At 34.8% G+C, this 22,769-nt stretch overlaps 4 protein-coding genes across 5 annotated transcripts; all 4 read right to left on the bottom strand.

Moving 5' to 3' along the window:
- Positions 1-2,222: 2,222 nt before the first annotated feature.
- Positions 2,223-3,443, bottom strand: LOC114188841 (NAD(P)H dehydrogenase (quinone) FQR1-like). Its single transcript, XM_028077498.1, has 4 exons — positions 3,320-3,443; positions 2,984-3,077; positions 2,564-2,826; positions 2,223-2,478 (listed from the first exon to the last, which is right to left on the bottom strand). Exons 1-4 carry the CDS (start codon positions 3,400-3,402, stop codon positions 2,238-2,240), a joined length of 681 nt encoding a protein of 226 aa, XP_027933299.1. The 5' UTR covers positions 3,403-3,443; the 3' UTR covers positions 2,223-2,237.
- A 1,738-nt stretch (positions 3,444-5,181) lies between these two features.
- LOC114189080 (NAD(P)H dehydrogenase (quinone) FQR1-like) lies at positions 5,182-7,655 on the bottom strand. The gene is made up of 4 exons (XM_028077788.1): positions 7,395-7,655; positions 6,096-6,189; positions 5,720-5,982; positions 5,182-5,627 (listed from the first exon to the last, which is right to left on the bottom strand). Exons 1-4 carry the CDS (start codon positions 7,415-7,417, stop codon positions 5,396-5,398), a joined length of 612 nt encoding a protein of 203 aa, XP_027933589.1. The 5' UTR covers positions 7,418-7,655; the 3' UTR covers positions 5,182-5,395.
- Positions 7,656-9,520: 1,865 nt separating this feature from the next.
- LOC114187968 (U-box domain-containing protein 8-like) lies at positions 9,521-11,349 on the bottom strand. The gene is made up of 2 exons (XM_028076422.1): positions 9,995-11,349; positions 9,521-9,751 (listed from the first exon to the last, which is right to left on the bottom strand). The coding sequence occupies exon 1, from the start codon at positions 11,313-11,315 to the stop codon at positions 10,179-10,181; it is 1,137 nt and encodes a 378-aa protein (XP_027932223.1). The 5' UTR covers positions 11,316-11,349; the 3' UTR covers positions 9,521-9,751; positions 9,995-10,178.
- Positions 11,350-11,502: 153 nt separating this feature from the next.
- Positions 11,503-15,358, bottom strand: LOC114187967 (G-type lectin S-receptor-like serine/threonine-protein kinase At4g27290). 2 transcript variants are annotated; one of them, XM_028076421.1, is made up of 7 exons: positions 13,793-15,358; positions 13,454-13,576; positions 13,190-13,347; positions 12,811-13,021; positions 12,459-12,696; positions 12,218-12,368; positions 11,503-12,061 (listed from the first exon to the last, which is right to left on the bottom strand). In XM_028076421.1, the coding sequence occupies exons 1-7, from the start codon at positions 15,078-15,080 to the stop codon at positions 11,753-11,755; spliced, it is 2,478 nt and encodes an 825-aa protein (XP_027932222.1). In that variant the 5' UTR covers positions 15,081-15,358; the 3' UTR covers positions 11,503-11,752. The 2 variants fall into 2 exon arrangements, with proteins under 2 accessions (XP_027932222.1, XP_027932221.1); XM_028076420.1 differs by having other exon boundaries at positions 13,190-13,350; positions 13,793-15,355.
- Positions 15,359-22,769: the final 7,411 nt, after the last annotated feature.

Here is a 22,769-nt window from a genome sequence, read left to right as displayed (position 1 = left end):
TACAATGTTTTATAAATTAAAATTAAGTTATATATACTTTTTTGAGAAAAAATATTCTATAAAATTAATTTACGTATAACCTAATTTTAAGTTAGGGATATGTATTGGTTTGGGCCACTCGGAACTTGCTTTTGGGCTTCACTCGCAAGGATCTGCTGAGCGTGGTTACAATTCTGGCCCAGCAAAGCATGTAGACTGGGCTTCAAAGCGCGCAAAGCTTTCTTCAAGGTCAAAGAGAGATGATAAAGTGATTTAAAATTTCTAATTTCAGTTATTTATATTTAGTTTCCATTCAAATTTTATCTAATAATATGCGGAATAGTAGAAAGGTAGCATGAAATTAATCTGTAATCTTCATTCAAATCTATCATAGAATTAAATCATTCCGAACACTTTGTATGACCATCATATTGGCCAATTTTCTCCCGTCATATCTATTTTATTCCAACCTATCACATCACAACTCCATTTCAAAGCTTTGAAATTACGGAAATTTGGTGGAAATAAAGTTATAGCATAAATCGAAAGAAACAACAGAGAATAATCCAATGTGACACTTTCTTAATTATTAATAAATTAAAAATATCAGAGCTGGTGCATTCTTCAACAGGATATTCTTGCCAAAGAAGAGGATCTTTTTATTTGTAGTGTTGCTTTCTTTAATAGAATATTTGTTAGACTTTAGTGCCGCAACGCATAATAAAATCTATAGATGTCAAGATGGGTTGAACCACGAGCTAATCTGATTCACGACGGATTTAAGTTAGGTTGGGTTGAATTTTTTTTACAAATTTTAATACGGGTTGATTTTTGGCTCGACTTATCTAGAACTTGGCTCACCCGGGTTGAACCCGTGGTGAGCCGGATTAGCTCACCAACCTGTAGATAAAAGGGTTACACAAGTGTTTTTTTTATTAAGTTGGACTTTACATTTGAGATATTAGGTTGTTTTTTTATCCAACAGATAAATAATTTGTATTTTTTTATTTTGGTTTGTATTTGGATTGTATTAAAGTTTATTTAGATTTTAATTTTTTTAATTAAGTGAACCCATGAACCAACCCATTTAACCCGCCAACCCGTGGTAGACCGGGTCGCGTTCAAACTTTTTTGACTCGCTAAAAAGTGAGCTGAATTGGGTTGACTCACTAAATCATCAATCCGTGGTGGGTCGAGCCGAGTCGGGCTGAGTTACCCGTTTGACAGCTCTAATAAAATCATTTTATATTATCAATTAATTTGTTAAAAAAATTAACAAATTTCAAATCTAGTTGCTATAGTTTTGTATTTTTTTTTATCTTTCAAATTTGAAATTTGTTCTTTTCTCCCTACTATCGTATGACTTTGTTATGGAATATTACGTTTAAGGGAAGGTCAATTGACTCTGCTACTAGTTTATACAATGTACGTAATAATTTAAGAAAATAGATTCCATTTTTTTTCTCATAAGTCTCAAAATTGTTATTTAGCAATAGTAAGAATTGTTATTTATAAGTCTTAAAATAAATATTAGGAATTAGCAATAGAAATTTCATATTTAAAAAAATTATAATTTATAATAGAAACATAGATATAATAATATGAGTGAAACGGAGATTCTGTGCCACTATTTAATAATAATCTATAACAATATATAAAAAGGATTTTCCTTTTTTATCTACATTTCAAAATACCAATTTTACCTTTTAAATATAATAATTTATTAAACTTTTAAAGATTGACCGTTACTTTTACAAATTTTTTATAAAATTGGCTATCTCTGCTTTTTTTTTTCTTCTTTGTTTATTAATGGTTATTCTTTCATATGTTCTGATATATTTCACTTTATTTTTAATAAATATAATTTTAATTTATATATTAATCTAATAATACTATAATATTATCACTTACTAATATAATATCACGTGTATTTAAAAAATACATACACACCTGCGATAGTATATGTGTTTACGCCAGTAATAATAATAATTATTATTATTATAATAATCACCAAATTTTTATTATCGAGAATAAACACCGCATCACAGATACATATATATATAAGAAGTGAAAACAATTATTTTTCCTCTTTCTCTGACGCCTACTTTTCTTTTATTTTTGCTACTACAACATCTTATTTGTTTGACAGCACTGAACACATAACATGGTGACACACACATACAAATATATATATATATATATATATATATATATATATATATATATATATATATATATATATATATATATATGATAAATTAAAATGAAGGAGATCCCTTAAGCTTCTTTGCAATGGCTGCAAAGTATTTTCCTTGATGAAAAGCTTGAGCCAATTCTAACTCACTTGGTTGTCTTGAACCATCGTCCCCAGCATAAGTTCCAGCACCATATGGAGAACCTCCTTTGAGCTTCTCCATCTCAAACATCCCTTCGCCAAATGAGTATCCAATGGGCACAAAAATCATCCCATGATGAACAAGCTGAGTAATAGATGTCAACCTGTTTGTACAATCAATGTCATGTTCAGTGGATACCAAATAAACATTGTTATGGATAGTTGAGAATACAAAATTGTGTGACTCACGGAGTAGTTTCTTGTCCACCTCCTTGAGAACTAGTGCTGTAGAAGAAGCCTGCAGGCTTCCCTGATAGTGCCTGTCTGCGCCATAAGCTTACAGTGCCATCCAAAAATGTTTTAAACTGAGCAGCCATGGCTCCAAATGTTGTGGGAAAACCAAACAAAAAACCATCTGCCTCAGCAAGCTCACGGGGTTTAATAATAGGAGCCTCACCTTTTTCTGGTGCTCCTATCTTTCTTAGAACTTCTTCGGACAGTGTTTCAGGCACCTATGTCGCAAGACCAGAAACAAAATTTCCAACAAAACTTTTAGTACTCTTGTTTTCTTTGTGAATATCTCTTTCTCACACATATTTTCTGATACAATTCTGCTAAATTTTGGCAAATAATGAAAGAGGAATTAAGAAATGAAAAAGGATTACAAACCTGCCACAGTTTCGCTTCTACTCCCTCCACGGAAGCTGCTCCTTTTTCTATCTCTTTAGCAAGCTTCTCAACATGTCCGTACGTAGAATAGTAACTAAACATGCCATGCAAATTGCAGTCACATTAACCAAATATACCGTGAATTGAAATTTTAATAAATCTTAAAATATCTTAATTAGATTAGTTGGTCGATTTTAATCTATTTGTTACAATCTGAATAAAAGGACTCGTTCTCTCCACTTAAGTTGTGTTAAAGTGATTATAATTCAATGAAAATGGAGTATTGTTGAAGACTTAACCATAAAAGTGACAGGAAAGAGATAGAATATTTCTTACACGACGTAAACCTTGGTAACCATTGCTAAAAATTTGTACTGCTGACCTTCGAAACCAAAATGTGTTACTGAATGATAACACATTCACAACTACCTGTTCTTATAGTGTCACCACATCCACTATATTTTAAGTTTAAAATCAAATTTCACCTGAAATCTTCTTGGAATTTATAACAATTTTAAAAAAATAATATTCATTAAAATAATAATGATAATATTTTATTGAAAATTTTCCTTTTGAGTTTTATGAGCTAATTTTAGAGGTAATTAATATATTAGAAAACAACCCATTTAATAATTAATGACTGATTTTTAGGTGGCAAAAAAATAACGGAACCCTAAAAACAAGAGTGGTTTTATTTTTCTGATAGGGTCGAACTTTATTTACTAAGAAAAAAATACACTTTAATTATCTACATTCGCATTAATAATAAAAGCTATGTATACACTAAAATACTAAATTTTTATTTTTAATTTAAATATACAGTTTAAGCCGCCTTGCGCTTGGATGGTTGTTATATAAATACTATTAATTACTAAATAATTTTTTTAGGAGTAAATATTATTAGCAGCCATATGCTGAAGCGGCCTTTCTCCATAACTTATTCTGAAAATCTAAAGAGCTGGAAAAAAATGTTAATTAACTCTTGTCCAATGCTTGGTTATCATGCAATAATTTATTTTACAATTATTGTCTGTTGTGAATTATTAATATTAAAAATTAGTTCTTATTTTTATTAGTGGAAGGTGGTGGCTAATAGGCATTGTTGGTGCATGAATCTTGAAACATGCATAGACCATTAACGGTGGAGTAATTGAAATCCCGTCCATGTTCAACGCTACTTCACTATTATTTATAGAAAGTTCTTGTTGTTGCTCCATTATCAAATATTTTTCTGTCTTTTAATCGTTGTCCTATTTGTCATGTTTCGATTAAAGCTATTAAATCAGGTAATCTCATTCGACTTGACTCGATTTATGATGTGTTGATTATTTAGTGAGTCAATTCAACCCAGCTTACTTATTAGCGAGTCAAAAAAATTCAAATCCAACTCGGCTCACTACGGATTAGTGGCTTAAACGAGTTGGAGTTGACTTAATTAAAAAAAATATAAATTTTTAATTTGTTTTTCAATCAAAACTAAATTATTATTCTAATTAAAATCTAAATAAACTTTAATACAATCCAAATACAAACAAAAATCACAAAAATACAAATTATCTATGTGTTGGCTGAAAAAAAAAATAACCTAACATGACTCAAATGCAAAGTCCAACTTAACAAAAAACATTTATATGACACTTTATTTGCGGGTTGGCTCACCAGGGTTCAATCCGGGTGAGCCGGGTTCTAGGTGAGCCGAATCAAAAGTCAACTCGTATTAAAATTTGTAAAAAAGTTTCAACTCAACCCAAATCCGTGGTGAGCCGAATTAGTTCGCGGGTTCCAACCCATTTTGACAGCTCTAGTTTGGATCATTTCTTTTGAGTTTATTTATTTTATAAAATATTTAAATTTTGAAATGAAATATCTCATCCACGCAACACTTTGCTATTAATTAATTAACTACACAACATTATATATGGAATTGTATGTGATCCCCCGCTTATTTTGTTTTTAGTTAAATGAAATTTTATCCGTAGATGGAAAATAAATCTTATTTTGTGAATATTATTTAAACTCATTTCGATTCTAATGAGAAATTTTATCGTGTTAGCTCATAGTTTAAAAACTTCAAAATATATTGGTAAAGGCTTCCTTCCAAATCATGTTTCAAAAGGTATCTTTTTTCTTCTGAATTGGAGATATAAATATGTTTGTCGCCATTGCGAAAAATCTATAATACTTGAGTGAACACCATGAGGAATGAAGTTTCTTGGTAGTTTTTTATCTGTCATTGGATGAAGTGAGAAAGATACAAATATTACATGAATTGACAATAAACAGTGCATTACGGGATACAGGATACGGTATGAAAAGTGGCAACAACAGTATTGAACATGAAGTATCGATTTATTCTCACACTTGTATTTCAAACATATTATTTCATCTGAGAAAACGGTAATGGATGCAGAGTTATTGAGATCCCTTGAGCTTCTTTGCAATGCCTGCAAAGTACTTTCCCTGATGAAAAGCTTGAGCCAATTCTAACTCACTAGGTTGCCTTGAGCCATCCCCAGCATAAGTTCCTGCACCATATGGGGATCCACCTTTCAACTTCTCCAACTCAAACATGCCAGCGCCAAATGTGTATCCAATCGGCACATAAATCATTCCATGGTGAACAAGTTGAGTAATAGATGTCAACCTGTTTGTACAATCAAATCACTTTTTTTCTATCAAACTTTCATATCCCAACTTATAATATATAGAAAATGAAAGAACAATTTGGTGACTCACGGAGTAGTTTCTTGACCACCTCCTTGAGAAGCAGTGCTGTAGAAGAAGCCTGCAGGCTTTCCTGATAGTGACTGTGACCGCCATAGGCCTCCAGTTGCATCAAAAAATGCTTTAAATTGAGCAGCCATTGATCCAAATCTTGTAGGAAAACCGAACAAAAAGCCATCGGCTTCGGGAAGCTCATGGGGAGTAATAATTGGAACATCACTCTTTGGAGGTGCTCCCAACTTCTGAAGTACTTCTTCAGGCAATGTTTCAGGTACCTGTATGTTTAGATACGGAAATTCCTTATTTCTTCCCAATTACGTGGCTAGATCATTTTCAAGACATTGCCTTATTGAATATTTGAACACTCTGGTGAAAAAGGTTCACAAACCTGCCACAGTTTTGCTTCCACTCCCTCCACAGATGCAGCACCTTTTTCTATCTCCCTGGCTAGCTTCTCAACATGTCCATACGTAGAATAATAACTGAACATGCAATGCAAATTCCAATCAGATCAGCGATAGAGTAATATATTGTATGATAACTATAACTTCTGGAACAGGATACATACACTGTTATTGGTCTTATGATACTGATTATAAAACTTTATTAGAAACTGATGGAGTTAGTTAGTCAAAATGGGTGGGGCTTAACCCGTTCTTTCATGAAATGACTACTGCACTTTACAGCTTATTCATTTCTGGGATAATGGAGGTTGGAGTTCACCGATTGCCACTGTGAAACCCCTCTTCTCCCTAAATTTCAGAGTCAAGATTCTATATCTTTTTGTTTTCTTTGTTTTTGAAGTTATGATTAAAACCGAGATGTTAAATCACTTTATAATGAATACACTGTTCAAGAATGTAAACGTTCCCTGTCCAATTCCAATATCCTGCCTGTATTTCTTCCAAAAGCTGAAATAGGAGAACAGGGTAAAGAAATGAAAACGGATCTAAACAAAAAGTTTTTCCTCCTTTGCTGCAATTGTAAGAATTGAAAAGCTATTAATCCCTTCTCACGCTGAAACAGCTTTGATTTCAGGATTATGCTATTTACGTTATAATCTAATTTGATTCAATTGGATTCCAAACGATTTCAACAGCAACAAGAATAAGAAACACGTTCCTATACTGATCTGGTCAGAAACGGCAGAATTCCCAAATTTTTAAGGAATAAAAACGGCAAAAACAGCATCAGATATCCTGGAGCTATTCTACAGCAATACGAAAACCTTGATTCCTTCAAATACCGTAAGGAAATGACCAGGTAAACGTCGATAGTTGACTTTTGATTTCGTGGTGAAAATTCTTCACAGGTAAGACATAGACCGTTGAAAAGTCTAGAGCTTAAAGCAACTGTTATTACTGAAGATTCAACACCACTTCCCAATTCATCAATCTATAAAAATACTAAATCTAATACTTTGACAAACAACTGTGAAGATCAGCAAATAGGAGATTAACTCCACAACTGGAAAATAAGATAAAGATATCAACAATGTAGAAAAAGAAAATAAAACCATGGCATCGATCATTAATTACGAATGGATCAAATAAAGCAGAACCAGAATACATGGATAGTAAAATGGTTAATAAGGACAAAACTAAGAATACAAGGCATGAAATTGGGGTATTGCTCCCGACTTAACCATCAAAGTAAGACAAAAAAGATGAGAGTTAGAATGTCTTACATGATATAAACCTTGGTAGCCATTACTGCTAAGTCTTGTCTCCTTGTCTCTATGGAAACCAGAAGGTGTAGCTGAATGAAACCTTAACTAGGTACCTAGTCTTATAGTGTAGCTTATTACGGTATTATTATTATTATTATTATTATTATTATTATTATTATTATTATTATTACAGGAACGGCGTACATAGAGAAAACAAGAGATCGGTAAACAAATGTTTCATCCAGAAATTAAAAACTCTAATCCACACCATTAGAACGAATTATTCAACTTGGTACTTAATTAATTAAGTGTACAACAGCTTGTTAATCTGATCATTATTGTCTTTGGCCAATTATTTTGTATTTTATTATGCGTAACATCTTTTAATTAATCCAAGACATGGTGGGTGATGCATGATTGGTGGGTCAAACTCAAACTTACATCACAAGAACATGGAGTGGTTGAAATCACGTCCTTGTTCACTCATCATTTATAATTCGTATTATTGCAAACTATACTAACATACTTCTACGACTTGGATGAGCCGTAGTTGTGTCAAGGAAACTTCTTACTTCTCTACTTTTTTTAAAAATGGATATTAAATAAGTGGGAACGGAAATGATTTCAAACCCTTCAATTTAACTACTATAATTCGGTTGTCTATGAATGAATAATAATTTGGTTTTCAAAGTTGATGGGTTACCCATTTAATCGGTTTCACCTAATTTTCATTTCTATAATCTCACTAGTCAAGTTAGATAAGTCCTGTAAGTTTTTAATTTTTTATAAATTTTGAGTGAACATTCAAATTGATTATTAAAATATGAGTATAGTGACTTATAAATTTCTAGTTAAAATTTATGTAGAGAGGCCATTAAAAAAATCATGTATATATAAGTCATTTTGTATTAAATATTGAGAAAATTTGATGGAGATGAGTTGCTATGGTGGCAACCACAATGCCAAGTCACCAATATGCACAAATAGAAATTAAGCAGCAATGATACGCAGTAGCGAATGAATTTAGAAAAAGACAAGATTCATGTACGATACTTTAAATACTTTTTTATACTGTTGTTCAATTAAAATAAAAAAAGTACCTCAACAGATAAGATATTGTACTTCAGTTTTTTCCTTCAGAAATGGAGAAAAGTATGTATACTGATGTAAAATGGCAATGGCAGCGTATTAAAACTGAACCAAACCAATGATAGAAGCATTCAAAGAGACAGTTTTTACACATTTGAAGTACAGTCAATGACAGTCTAGTACACAGTAAAAAACTCTCCTGCAATTCTCGATGTTTAGTTCCAAGTCATAGTACAAAACTGGAAGACAAAATAAATAGTAGAGAATAATGATGCTATACAAAATACTGACATTTTCAATTATTTTTGTTTATAGTTGTTCAAAAGATTCTTCTGTCGAAATTATCCTTCTATATAAAATACTATTTCCAAATTATTTTGCGACGGAAACATTGTTTCTTATCTAGAAACTTTCTTTTTTTGGAGAGAAGAGAGGTGAAAATTGGAAAAATAAAAGTTGAAAAAGGAAACGTGGTTAAGAAATAAAATTAAATGTTTACTCTTTCTTTCTGGTACTGTAGAAATAGGTGAAAAAAAGAGAAAAAATGTTTTTAAAATGTTGAAATTGATTGATTTAATAAGAAAAGATAAAGATAAATAGAAGTAAATAAAAAATAATAGAGTCATTCTCACTATTTTTCTCTTAAAATTTTCTCTTTCTCCTCTCTAAAAATACGGCTAGTATCAGAGCCAAATTGAAGATGTTAAATAAGTATTGAATTGATTGAGTCTAGTATAGGACATTAATATTATATACTGGATAGATACTAGAGAAGTCAGTGGTGGGTGAGTCATAGATTAAATGAGTTAAGCTCTCGAATTTTATGAACCGAGCCAAGAACTTTTGTGGTTAAAAACTCTCTAAAAAACGACTTCCTTATCAGCAAGTTGGTAAACTCAAGTCAAGGAACTGGTTCATGGACTCAAATCCGGTTACCCATCCTTAGTTAAGATTCCAAGGTAAAATCACTATTTATTTATTGCATTATAACTTTTATTTTGCAGTAAAATCTGGCTTGTTCTTTACAGATTCTTCACCAATTCAACAGATGCAAATTGATTCCCAACTTGTCATTCATTAGGATTTAGGAATATTTCGCCAATGCATTAATTAAATAGATTGCTAAAAGCTTGTTTTCAAAAGCTCTGCGAGAAAAGTTTTACATACTTCAGTTGCAAATTCTGTACTTTACATGCTCCGGTAGCAAATTCTGGTGTAAGTTATTAGGAGATGGCCCTCCTCAAATGAAAGCTTGGATTGGCATAGAATGGCGGAAACTTATTAACCTGACAATGACATGATAACCACGTATTGTAAATTTACTTGGATTCTAAGACAATTTTCAGACATCAAAGAATTATAGTCCAGTGTCTTCTTCCTATGACTGCTAACAAGAAATAACTAGTACATTACTCTCTTTTTTTTTTTTCAATGTACAACAAAAAATAACCTTCATTTTGTACAGGAGGTAACTACCATCAATAAGAATTCAGAGAAAAGAAAAAAAGAAGAAGAAAGAATCAACTCACCCGCACAGAGGACATCAAAGTTGATCCTTCTTCATTCCAATTCCACCCCATAAGGGTGTGTTTGGAAACTTTTTTAGTTCACTTTGAAACAAAGTTGTACACTTTCCGGTGAGCATAAACGTAGAAGCAATATGAGTATTATATTAACGATGAATGATCCAGCTGACATCCATTCACAGACTCATTATCTCAACTCAGCCAATGGGTGTTGACGGAGAAGCTGAATCAAACATGAGGAATTCATCTTCACCTTGGCATTATCATCCTGCAACAACCCTTCACAAATTTCCAAAACCCCATTTTTCAAGGACTCAAGAACACTTTCCTCACTATGATAACAGAGAGAATATAGAGCCATAAGAGCATACTGAACTCCACTGGAGCTTCCATTCCTCAACACACGAGCAAGAATCTTCACGCATTCGCCAAACCGTACCATCTGCTCCCTCCCCTCCTTACACTTCGCCAAAACCCCGATAACCTCCACGCTCCTCTCCAGCCCCGAATCGGCGCTCCGAAGGAGAGCGGGGACGGCGCCGCACTCGACCGCCCGGCTGCGGTTGTCGGGGAAGGAGCAGAGAGCGAAGAGCGCGGTGGCGGCTTCTTTACTCTCCCTGGGCCTGCCTTCGCGTATGAGGGAGACGAGGGCGTGGATGGCGCGGGGGAAGGCCCCGATGGTGGCCTTGTTGACGTGGAGGACGGCGAGGCTGGTGAGGAGGGTGGCGGCGACGGCGAGGCTGGTGAGGAGGGTGGCGGCGACGGCGCGGCAGTCGGAGGGGGCAGAGAGCAGGGCTACGATGCGGGAGAGGACGCCCTCGGCGACGAGGCCGACTTTGGTGTCGTCGTCGAGGGAGAGGTGGAGGAGGAGGGAGAGGACACGGTGGCGGAGGGCGGGGGAGGAGGCATCGTGGAGGCATGAGAGAAGCGCGGGGAGTAAGGCGGGGGAGTCGGAGAGGCGGCGGCGAAAGAGGGAGTCAGCGTGGGATAGGCGCGTGAGGAGGCGGAGCGCGTCAAGTTTGGAGATGGGAGAGGAAGAGAGAGAGGTGAGGGTGGAGATTAGGGTGTGTGGGTGAGAATGGTTAAGAGGGTTTATGGGGGCGTAGTTGGAAATTAAGCTTCGCAGAGCGTGGTTGGGGATGAGGGAAGAGTGTTGTGAAAGGGGTAGTTTGGTAATTGGGCAAGTGCGGTGGCCGGCGTCGAGCCAGCGTTGGATGGAGGAGCGGTCGAAGGTGTGTCCGGAAGAGAGAATGACCGGGTCGGACATTATTTGGAGGGAAATGGGACACTTTAAGTGGTCGGGAACGTCTACCTCAGACGCCATAGGTGGTGGTGCTCTTTCTTTTACCTTCTTTCCAAAATCAATGGGCCAGAGTATCTTATGTTATGCTCTTCTCAATCATTTATCATACTGCTACAAACTTTTCTTCTTCCTCCCACAAATCAAACATACCTTTTTATACTTCTATTTTAGCAAAAATATTAGGATACTATTAGTTTCACATTCAATAAATCTTTACCAATATAAAAATTAACTTTTTTTAATAACTAAGATATTCTTAGAAAACAGCCAAATTGCCCAACAAATTTCCGGACTTGAGTGATCATAAGCTTAGTCAGAAGAAGAAATAATAGTAACTGTGATGAGAGAGGCTCTAACAAAAACAAGTCTAACCATGATGATTCCCGTTATCTGCTCAATTTTGAATGAGAAAGAAAATATGATGCATATTTAACTTGCAAAGGGTTGTTCCTAAGGAATCAACGAGCCTCAAGCGAAGTAACAGTTGGGTCGTTGGAAGCAGAGTTGAGTCCACCGTGTGATGATGAATTTGTCTCAGAGAAAAACCTCTCCGAATATATTCCTGGCCTTCCCGGTTGGGGGATCAACACATTCTCACTGTCCAACATCAAAACCACTGATGACATTGTTGGCCTGTCTTCTGGAAGCTGTTGGACACATGACAGACCCACTTTAATACACCTAAGAGCTTCACATGTCGGAAACTCACCCTCAAGCAATGGATCCATCAGCTCCAACGCCCTCTCTTCATTCCATACCTTCCATGCCTACCACGTTTTCAACTTATTCATTCAATCACATTATAATACTAATTAAGGAAATATTACACTAACACTTACTCAACTTTTCTTAAATAACACTAAATTACCCACACTATAAAAATAAGAAGATAACAAAAGACACGCATTAACCACTTCACTCACATGGCCTAGGAGATTCAGTTTGTGATCTGGGTGAAAAAATCCTTTGTTTTTCTTGCCGCTCAACAGTTCCAAGAGTAAAACCCCGAAGCTATAAACATCCGATTTGAAAGAGAAGTGTCCATCTATTGCATACTCCGGGGCCATACATCCACTGTAACAATTGCAGAGGTTAAAATGATTTTAGCAGTGTAAGTTCAGAAAAACTGTGGAAAGTTAAGTCATGCGTCGTTGTTGTGCTTACTAGGTTCCCACTACTCTCTTGGTCTTTGCTTCAGTTTGATCTCCACCAAACATTCTTGCCATTCCAAAGTCAGAAATTTTTGGATTCATTTCACCATCTAAAAGAACATTGCTTGCTTTCAGGTCTCTATGGACTATTCTCAGTCTTGAATCTCTGTGAAGGTAGAGAATTCCACGAGCAATGCCAATAATTATGTCTAGCCTCTTTTTCCAACTGAGCACGGAACGCTTGGTTTCATCTGATTCAGAATATTGTTTGTGTTACACAGTATATTATGATCAAGTGAAATGTGTTTGCTCATAGTACGTGTTTGTATGTGTAGATGTGATTTTGGAATAGTTGAGTGACAAACCAAATAATAAGGAGTCCAAGCTTCTGTTTGGCATGTATTCATAGATCAATATTTTATCTTCACCGTCAATGCAACAACCCAGAAGCTTGACAAGATTTCGATGCTGAAGTTGGGAGATCAAAATGACCTCATTCTTGAACTCCTGCAGGCCTTGTCCAGAATTCTCTGACAGCCTTTTCACAGCTACTTCCTGTCCTGATGGAAGTTGACCCTACAAATCTCGTAGGAAAACTAAATAAATCAGAGAGATCATTGTTTAAATAACTGTGCATTTTCCTACCGTGCAGTATGTATGACAGTTGTTAGAGACTAGTAGTATATGACACTGTTTGAAATATAATTTTGTTCAATAATTAACCACAAAGAGAGAGTAGTTTACTTTGTATACAGGACCAAATCCACCTTCTCCAATCTTGTTGCAACTAGAGAAATTCCTGGTGGCGGCTTCAATCATGGCAATCTCAAACATTGGAAGTTCAAACTCATTCCTTTCACTCCTGACTCTGCCAACACTAAACTGAGTACCGGTCTGTTTGGCTGCTGACAGAAGCAAATAGCCAAGGATTAATCAGTATAAAGGGACAACGGTTTAAAAAGTACGACAGATATATCTTCTCAAACTAGAACTACTAGTTATGTTTACCTCCATTTCTTCTGCATTTCTTAATTATCAACCACAATGTTGATACAATAATTGTTGAAGTTACAGATGCAGCCACAGGAAACAGTATGATTTTCTTCCTTTTACTTCCATCAGCATTTGAACCTGACACCACATATAAAGAGAAAACATACAATATATAAACATATTTTGAGGAAAATTGAAATTGCTTTCGTTGTTGTGAAAAAAAAAAAACTTTAATATGATAATATACTATTGTACTAAAGTAGTATTTGTTGGCTTACTCAAAAAACAAGTGGGCTAAATTTCTGATGACTGCTAAAATTTGACTAAAACATGACATGGATTGGTAGCACATACCTTCCATGTTCTTACCCACTTCTGAAGCTGCAACCCTCAGGTAGAAATCTTGTCCATTCACAGAAACCTCTCTTATATCCAACAAATCCCCAAACCATGCAATACAACCTTTGCCACTTGCATTTATATCTAGTTTTGCATAAGCAACACAAGAGCAGCTCTTAGAGCATTCTTTCTCACAGTGATCAATGCTGATGCTGTAGTTTGTACGAAACTCGGCTGCATCTGGAAGCTTCATTCCTGTAAACTGCTGAAATGCATCTCCATTGCTGCAAACCTGTGTGTTTTTTCTAACACATCCATCTGACCACTCAGACCTTTCCCACTCCTGCGGAAGCTTAGGTTCAAAACCCTTCAAACACTTGCAAACAGGGGAGCTATTGATGTAACAAGAACCGTAAGCACCACAAAGCCCATAATCATCACAACGGTCCCCTTGAACTGAAAATTCAGAAAACCAACTTGAATGATGATCATTCCATGAAAAATGCTGAATCAAACCAGACTGACTCAGCACAAATCTTGAGATGATGGTGTCTTTGGTCTCATAGGAGTAAGAGACTTCATCAGAATCAAACACAAATATGGGTTTGAAAACAGGATTTGCACTGAGAACCGGGTCACCTTTGAACTGTTGTCCATACCATGGTCCACTTCTGAAGATCTGCTTGTTTCCCTTGTGAAGGAAAAGCTGAGGAAGGCCACGTGGATCCACACTGTAGGTGTATTCTCCCGAAGAAGGATCAGAAGTGGTTTTCCAGGAAGTCAAGTGTCGATTCAAGCCAGTTTTGAAGTTCCAACCAAGTTTCATTCCTGGTATCAATGTGTCAGATGGGTAATCAAAACTCTCCCACAAAAATCTCTCATTTCCATAGTCTTTCAACACCAAGTTTCCGGAATCTAGTAGCTGGGCCACTGGATTTTTTGCAGGTCCTGATGAGTTTGAGGACCATGCAACACTTCCTGTGTGGCTTAGAAGAACGAGCTTGCCATCATCACTGAATGCCAAGGAGCCACCAGAGTTAACTAGTGGTTTGTCTCTATTTGCAATCCAAATAACTGTCTGGTTTGGGATACGCTTGTACCATATTCCAAGATAAATGTGAGTGGAATTGCCAGGACTGAAGAAACCCAGTTCAAAATTTTGAGAAGGTGAGACTAGTGTCTGGTTGCCACTGATGGTCTGTGGAGGAGTTATTTCATCCTCTGCTTCCAAAGCTGTAGGAAACAAGGACAGAAAATGGCAACAAGTAACAAGAAATAAAAGGGTGAACTTGGTTTTCTCCATGAGTAATTTGATCCTTTCACGTAACTACTTATAAAAGAAAACTTTGGTTCTTTAATCTCCCTGTTCCCGATAAACATATTATTGACCCCTCTGTGAATTTAATTGGTTAAGCAAAAGAATTCTATAATTGGGAGCAGGTATACCTTGAGGGTCCTGTTTTCTTTTTGAAAGGTTGCATGAAATGTTTGGTTTTTCTAAACCAACGTGCAACTGTGTAAGAAATTCATCTTGTGTGATCTCTTGTTTTCAAGAGTGTCACAATCCAATGTTAATGAACTTCTAATCTAAAGTCTTTATATACTAATTTGTAATTGAACATCACAAACAGATTAGTGAAAAGTCTGAACTTTGGGTACTGAATACCACCGGTTCGAGCAGAGGATTTGCACATTAGTGATATGTAATATCTGAGTTCTTTGCTATAGGACATGTTTCACATTTGACAAAGAAAATGTAAAATTAGTACGAAATATTGGAGAGCAACGTCAAGTTTAGGTCATCAGACTCAACAACACCAACCTTTAATGTGGAGACAGCATTGGAGGTACAGCAAGAACAAGAAAGAAAGATGGGGCATGGTTTGAAATTTGTTACCAAAAATCCTTCTTATTCGACGCATTGCAGATCTTTAATTAATCATGCTCCATAACTGAATAATACAATATTTTAACGTGGCATGTCGAGTGAAAGGAACTGCAGAGACTCTTGGTCAATGAGTGCAGGAAGATGTTGATAGCAGCAAAGACTTTTTACCAAACTCTACCAATAAACAAATGTATAACAACCCACTGCTTTCTAAATAATGGAATGTTGGAAGTCTCGAAAACTTGTTTGTTTCTTCTTCTTTTTCTTTTCCTGCATTCCCCTTTCTCTGCATCTACAATCTCTATTTTCCATTCAATTGTGTAGGCTGTCCCAAAAACGTCAGAAACTTCGGAATATTGAACCAGAGTTTCTTGGTATACTACTATATGCTCTTGATTCAGAAGAATAGTACCTGGAAGTCTCCGTCTTATTACAGGAACATTAATCGTAGATATTTCACACCATTTTTAACTCAAAATGTTAAGAAAATGGGTCATGGACGTTTTATCTTGTATAGTATTTACCTTTAATCTTTTATACATAATGTGAAACTTTACTTACATTTGGACTTTTCTCAAAATGGGTTAGTGAATTATATCACCTAATTCGCGATGAACAAATTCGATTAAAAATTCAAACTATAATTATAAAAAAATGTTGATGGATTAATCCACCTTCAACCCATAGATTAGGTGAGTCCTAACAATGCTAACAATCTCCCCTTCAAGGACCATAGTGCATTCAACCAATGCATCCAACTAATGAGACTCGAGCTCAATCATATGAGACACTGACACCATTCTCAACTCAAAACCACAATGGGTTTATAGGTCATTATTCTTATATAATGCTCTACTTTCTCATTTCTGATCAATGTGAGACTTAGACTCACACTTGAATTTCTAATAAAAACTGATCTTGACATCTCCATTATTAACGTACTTTATCAAATATTTTATGAACATATGTAAAAAAGTAAATATATTGATCAGAACTAAACAATTGTCCACAGTTAATAAAGTTAAAAAACTTATAAATTAAGTCTTTAGTAAATATTTTTATTTTATCATTAGTAATAACAAATATTTTAATGTTTATATAAGTACTCTGTCAATTGATTTTGTAGCTAGATGGTGTGGATGTTTATAAGTTACTGATTAACTTGCAAATTTGGACATTTTACTGATGTTGTCCTTTTGTTAAACTTTTAAAGTACACTGATTATATTAAAAACTTTTTAATATACTAATATAAGTATATTTTAAATTTTGAGTAGAAAGGAAATACTAAAAATTCTGCAGAAAATTCTTAATTTACACATTTATTTGTGGAAAAGAAAAAAACAAAGCAAGCTTACCACTGTGTTGGAGATGAAAATGATGGAAAAAATAATTAAACATCCCTTTGATAACAATAATCAAATTAGAAAATATTTAAAACTTAATTAAATCTTTGTTTTTCTTTTGTCAACAGGCTTTTGATGTTCCTTGCTTTTTTTTTTTCTCTTTTTGGATTGCTCATCACTTTTTATTGGGCCCGTACATCAGTTGTTTTGGGTTTGGTTTAATAGGAGAACAAGATTTGGGTTGCTATATTGCACCCCGTTTAATAATCACTGATTTTTTTACTTTTTGCATACAAATATATTTTTGGAAATATCTAATACATTAAATACTTTAGTTTAAATACATGAAGATAATATTTATTTATATATCAATATTACTATATTAATTTTTTAAGTGATTTAACGTATTTCTATCCTAAGAACTACTATATCTTCTTATTCATTATATGATGTTTCACTATGTAACCTAAAGAATTTGATACATATAATTTCATTTAAATGGTACAATCTGTATTTTAACGACACAGTAAAATTGATGCAGGAGATTAACCACGGAAGGTTGGTGTGGCCAAACCCAATGAGAACGTTAATCATTACTTTTGAATCATTGTTATCACTTTCATATGTAATCCACAAAGTTGAGTTTAATATAAATATAAAGACCGGGCCTCTTAACAAACTAAAAATTGTCCATTTTGAATGTTTAATGGAAGCTCAAACCAGGAATCTTTTAATAAGTAATCATGAAACTCTCAATAGAGATCAAAGACCTTTCACACGTAAGACTTTTCAACAAAGAATAGAGATTTTCTATCAGAGACCAGAGACCTCTCAATATAGACTCTCAACATAGACTATGACCTCTCAGCAAATACCAGAGATCTCTCAGCAGACATCAGAGACCTCTCAATAAATAACCAGAACCTCTCAACAATATAGAAAAGATTTAAAAAATAATTCTGATGTATTATTTCAAAGAATAGGCTACCATATATATCATACAAGAGAGTTATAATTCCTCATATATTAAAGGAATGAGTGCACATATTTACTCACAAAGATAATAATGCCTAAATAATAGCTAATACAATATTTGACATATCTTAACACCCCCACTCAACAAGTTGGTGCATGGATATCACCCATTCCCAACTTGAATAGAGATTCATTAAACACTCTACTTGACACTCCTTTAGTGAGAATATCAGCCAACTGCAATTCTGATCTTACAAAAGTAAAGAAAATTATTCCAGCTTCAAGTTTCTCTTTGATGAAATGTCTATCAATCTCCACATGCTTTGTTCTATCATGTTGCACCGGATTGTGAACAATTGCTATAGCCAATGTATTATCACAGTACAAACTCATAGTTTCATTTTGTTTAAAGCCCAAATCTGATAGTACATTTTTAATCCACAAAAGTTCACATACACCTAGTGCCATGTCTCTGAATTCTGCTTCAGCACTAGATCTTGCTACTACAGGCTGCTTTTACTCCTCCAAGTTACAAGATTCCTTCATACAAAAGTAAAGTATCCAGAGGTAGATCTTCTATCATCTTTTGAACCTGCTCACTCTGCATCAGTGTACCCTTCTACTTTTAAATTTCCATGATTTGAGAACAAAATTCATTTTCCAAGAGTGAACTTTAAATATCTCAAAATCCTCTCAACATTCACTACATAGGTAATATCTGGACGTGAATGAGAAAATAAATTAATTTTCCTACCAGCCTTTGGTATCTCCCTTTGTCTATGTTTGTTGAATTTGAGCATTGAAAGAGTTTATGATTCTGTTCAATTGGTGTATCAACTGGTTTACTCCCAAGCAGTCCAGTTTCTGATAGTAAATCAATAGTATATTTTCTTTGGCATAGAAAAATACCATGTTTTGATCTAGCTACTTCAATACCCAAAAAAGATTTGAGGTTTCCAAGTTGTTTCATCTCAAATTCAGATGCAAGGTATTGTTGTGAACTGGAAATCTCATCTTGATCATTTCTTGTAACAATCATGTCATCTACATATATAATCAAAGCTGTAATTCTTCCTTTTCCTCTCATCAAAAATAAGGTGTGATCAGAGTTACTAGCTCTATAGCCAAAAGCCTTCATAGACTTGGTAAACCTTCCAAACCATGCTCTTGAGGATTGTTTTAATCCATATAGAGCCTTCTTTAATTTGCAAACCTTCACTCCAATTGAATTTGTCATACCTGGTGAAGAATCCATATAAATTTCTTCTGAAATTTCTCCATGTAGGAAAGCATTTTTCACATCAAATTGTAGAAGAGGTTAATCTTGGTTTGCTGCTAGTGACAGAAGTATTCTCACAGTATTGAGCTTGGCTACTGGTGCAAACGTTTCTTAGTAATTTACACCATAAGATTGAGTGTAACCTTTAGCCACAAGTCGTGCTTTATACCTCTCAATAGTTCCATCAGCTCTATGCTTAATTGTAAATACTCATTTGCAGCCCACAGTCTTCTTCCCTCTTGGTAAGGACATAAGATCCCAAGTGTTATTTTTTTCTAAATCTACCATCTCATCAACCATTGCTTTAATTTGCAAACCTTCATTCCAATTGAATTTGTCATACCTGGTGGAGAATCCATATAAATTTTTTCTGAAATTTCTCCATGTAGGAAAGCATTTTTCACATCAAATTGTAGAAGAGGTCAATCTTGGTTTGCTGCTAGTGACAAAAGTATTCTCACAGTATTGAGCTTGGCTACTGGTGCAAACGTTTCTTGGTAATCTACACCATAAGATTGAGTGTAACCTTTAGCCACAAGTCATGCTTTATACCTCTCAATAGTTCCACCAGCTCTATGCTTAATTGTAAATACTCATTTGCAGCCCACAGTCTTCTTCCCTCTTGGTAAGGACATAAGATCCCAAGTGTTATTTTTTTCTAAAGCTGCCATCTCATCAACCATTGCTTTGGTCCATCTAGGATCTGCCAAAGCTTCCTGTATATTACTAGGAATAGAAATTGAAGATAATTGAGATATAAATGATTCATATGACTGGGATAACCTATGAGATGACACATATTTACTAATGGGATATTTAACTTTCGCTTGGAGGTCAGGTTCATATTTAGCTGGAGTTTGACCACAGTTAGAACGGGGTGGAAGATTATACTGGAGAGTAGTAGACTCAATGTTTGGTGTGTTGGTGATCTCATGCAGACAAGAATCAATTTCATGATCGGTTTCGTCTAAATTAGTATTATCAATGGTAGGATCAAGAGAAACAATTTCATCATTAGTTTCAACTACATTAGTATTATCAGAGATAGGATCAGAAGGTACCTCTGAAGAATCAAGCCGAACCTGTGGAGAAGATTGAGCCAATTGGTTAGGATCAGAAGACACTGTATTATCCAAAGGAGAAATTTCCATATTTAAGATTGGCTCACTTCCTGCAGAATGATCCTCACACGATAATTTATCTTTATAGTATAATTTTGATATCTGGGATATCAAACATACTAACATCATGATTATGCACTTCACTTTCATTGTCGCCCGTGTAGAATCAACATAAAAAACTATGCTTATTAAATGTCACATCCATAGAGATATAAAATTTCTTTGATGGTGAATGGTAAGCACAATAGCCTTTTTTGAGTTGATCCATACCTAACAAAAACACATTCTAAAGCTCGTTTCAAGTTTTGTACGTTGATGTGGGTGTAAGTGAACATATATAACACATCCAAAAATATGAGGCGGTCAAGAGACTATGGAAGGAAGGATACAATGATCAGATAACACATCTAAAGGCCTTCGAAAGTTAAGCACACTAAAAGGTGTTCGATTAATCAAATAAACTACATATCTCACAGCCTCACCCCATAAATGAGATGGGACATTACCATCTATCAAAAGTGATCTTGTCACCTCTAATATATGTCTATTTTTCTCTCAGCCACCTCAATTTGTTGTGATGAATAAGGACATGTAGTTTGATGTAAGATGCCTTTGGAGTTCATGAACTCGATTAGCTCAGTCTTAAAATATTTGCCTCCATTGTCTGATCGAATGACCTTAATGTGTGTATTAAATTGAGTAACTATCATACGATGAAAGGAACGAAACACATTACACACATCACTTTTATGTTTAAGCAAATACACCCAAGTTACCCGAGTACAATCATCAACAAAACTGATAAACCATTTTTTCCCATTATGTGTAGATTGTGGGGCAGGCCCCCAAACATTTGTGTGGATTAATGAAAAAGAAAAATCTATTTTTTTATTGCTTAAAGGAAACACAACACGATGACTTTTTGCCATTACACACCGAAACATTTGTATGGATTAATGAAAAAGGAAAATCTATTTTTTTATTGCTTAAAGGAAACACAACACAATGACTTTTTTCCATTACACAATTACACAAGTTTCACAAATAAAATCAGAAATATTGTATTTATGAAATAGTGATGGAAATAATTTTTTTAGATAACTAAAAGAGGGATGACCCAATCTTCTATGCCATAACCAAATTTCTTTTTTGTTTTTATCATGTATGTGTTCATTCGCAAGACAAGCCAACCTTTCTTTATAGGTTTGTTGTGAGATATTTTCAAGATAATACAGTCCTACTCTCTCTACGACTACCAATCTTCTCCTTGGAATGGATGTTCTAAAAAAAATGGGTTGGATAAAATAAGACAACACAAGAACACAAGAATGTGATTTGGTTAACTTGCTGACAGAGAGAAGATTACAATTCAATGTAGGAACAAATAAAACATCAGAGATTGATAAAGAGGGAGGGAGAGAGGGATATAGTACCTACACCTTCAATAGGAGATGAGATCCCATTGGCATTAATAATAACAATTTTAGAACAATTAGGGGAAAAGTTAATAAATTTATGTAGATCACAAGTCATATGATCGGTAACACCTGAATCAATTATCAAATCACCACCCCTAGTAACAACAAATTAAGAGCAGAGTTAGATATACCTGACTTGGTCACAAATCCGGCCACAGTAGAACTATGACTCTTGAAAATAGCTTGTTGCATCTGGGTAGCAGCAGAAGTCCGAAAATCAAGTTTCTTCGATTGATTTTTATCGGAATGAACCATCAGAAATATTCAAATAAAGAAGCACGGCTTCCTATATTGTAGAGGATGTCGGTGTCTGGCTTTGATACCATATAGAAAAGATTTAAAGAATAATTCTGATGTATTATTTCAAAGAATAAGGTACCATATATATATATACAAGAGTGCTATAATTCCTCATATATTAAAAGGAATGAGTGCACATATTTGCTCACAGAGATAATAATGCCTAAATTATAACTAATACAATATTTGACATATCTTAACAAACAAGACACAAGACGAGGGATATCCCAACAAAGACTATGATCCTACCAGCAAGTTAGGAACCTCTCGGCAAATTATCAGGACCTTTGAGCAAAGACTAAGGACCTTTCAACAAAGGTTAGGGACATCTGAGCAAGTGATCATGGACATCTTAGCTAGTGACCAGAATCTTTTAGCATAGACCAAGGACCTCTGAGCAAATGACTAATGATCTCTTATTCTCACAGGACCTCTCAACAAGATGTATAAAAATTATTCTGTTCGATCTTCACAATGCAGAAAAATATTAGATATTCAGACTTCAAAGTTCAGAGTTTCAATTTGAAAACATTAATTTATTACGCAACGAAATATCTGAAGGAAGACCGTTTTCATTTTAAAACTCTTCAAAGGTCTTCTTCGCCA

The sequence above is a fragment of the Vigna unguiculata genome, chromosome 6 (genome assembly GCF_004118075.2).
Source record: "Vigna unguiculata cultivar IT97K-499-35 chromosome 6, ASM411807v1, whole genome shotgun sequence".
Lineage (NCBI taxonomy): Eukaryota > Viridiplantae > Streptophyta > Magnoliopsida > Fabales > Fabaceae > Vigna > Vigna unguiculata.
This window is presented reverse-complemented; position numbering and strand designations above follow the sequence as displayed.

Excerpts from the sequence above, each read along its gene's own strand:
- LOC114188841 (XM_028077498.1), bottom strand. The coding sequence starts at position 3,402 with ATGTGTTATCATTCAGTAACACATTTTGGTTTCGAAGGTCAGCAGTAC. Across the intron at positions 3,078-3,319 it reads GTTACCAAGGTTTACGTCGT|TTACTATTCTACGTACGGAC; the intron begins GTAAGAAATATT and ends TGGCATGTTTAG. Across the intron at positions 2,827-2,983 it reads TAGAAGCGAAACTGTGGCAG|GTGCCTGAAACACTGTCCGA; the intron begins GTTTGTAATCCT and ends CTTGCGACATAG.
- LOC114189080 (XM_028077788.1), bottom strand. The coding sequence starts at position 7,417 with ATGGCTACCAAGGTTTATATCAT. Across the intron at positions 6,190-7,394 it reads GCTACCAAGGTTTATATCAT|TTATTATTCTACGTATGGAC; the intron begins GTAAGACATTCT and ends TTGCATGTTCAG. Across the intron at positions 5,983-6,095 it reads TGGAAGCAAAACTGTGGCAG|GTACCTGAAACATTGCCTGA; the intron begins GTTTGTGAACCT and ends CTAAACATACAG.
- LOC114187967 (XM_028076420.1), bottom strand. The coding sequence starts at position 15,080 with ATGGAGAAAACCAAGTTCACCCTTTTATTTCTTGTTACTTGTTGCCAT. Across the intron at positions 13,577-13,792 it reads AGTGGGTAAGAACATGGAAG|GTTCAAATGCTGATGGAAGT; the intron begins GTATGTGCTACC and ends ATGTGGTGTCAG. Across the intron at positions 12,697-12,810 it reads CTTGGACTCCTTATTATTTG|ATGAAACCAAGCGTTCCGTG; the intron begins GTTTGTCACTCA and ends ATTCTGAATCAG.
- LOC114187968 (XM_028076422.1), bottom strand. The coding sequence starts at position 11,315 with ATGGCGTCTGAGGTAGACGTTCCCGACCACTTAAAGTGTCCCATTTCC.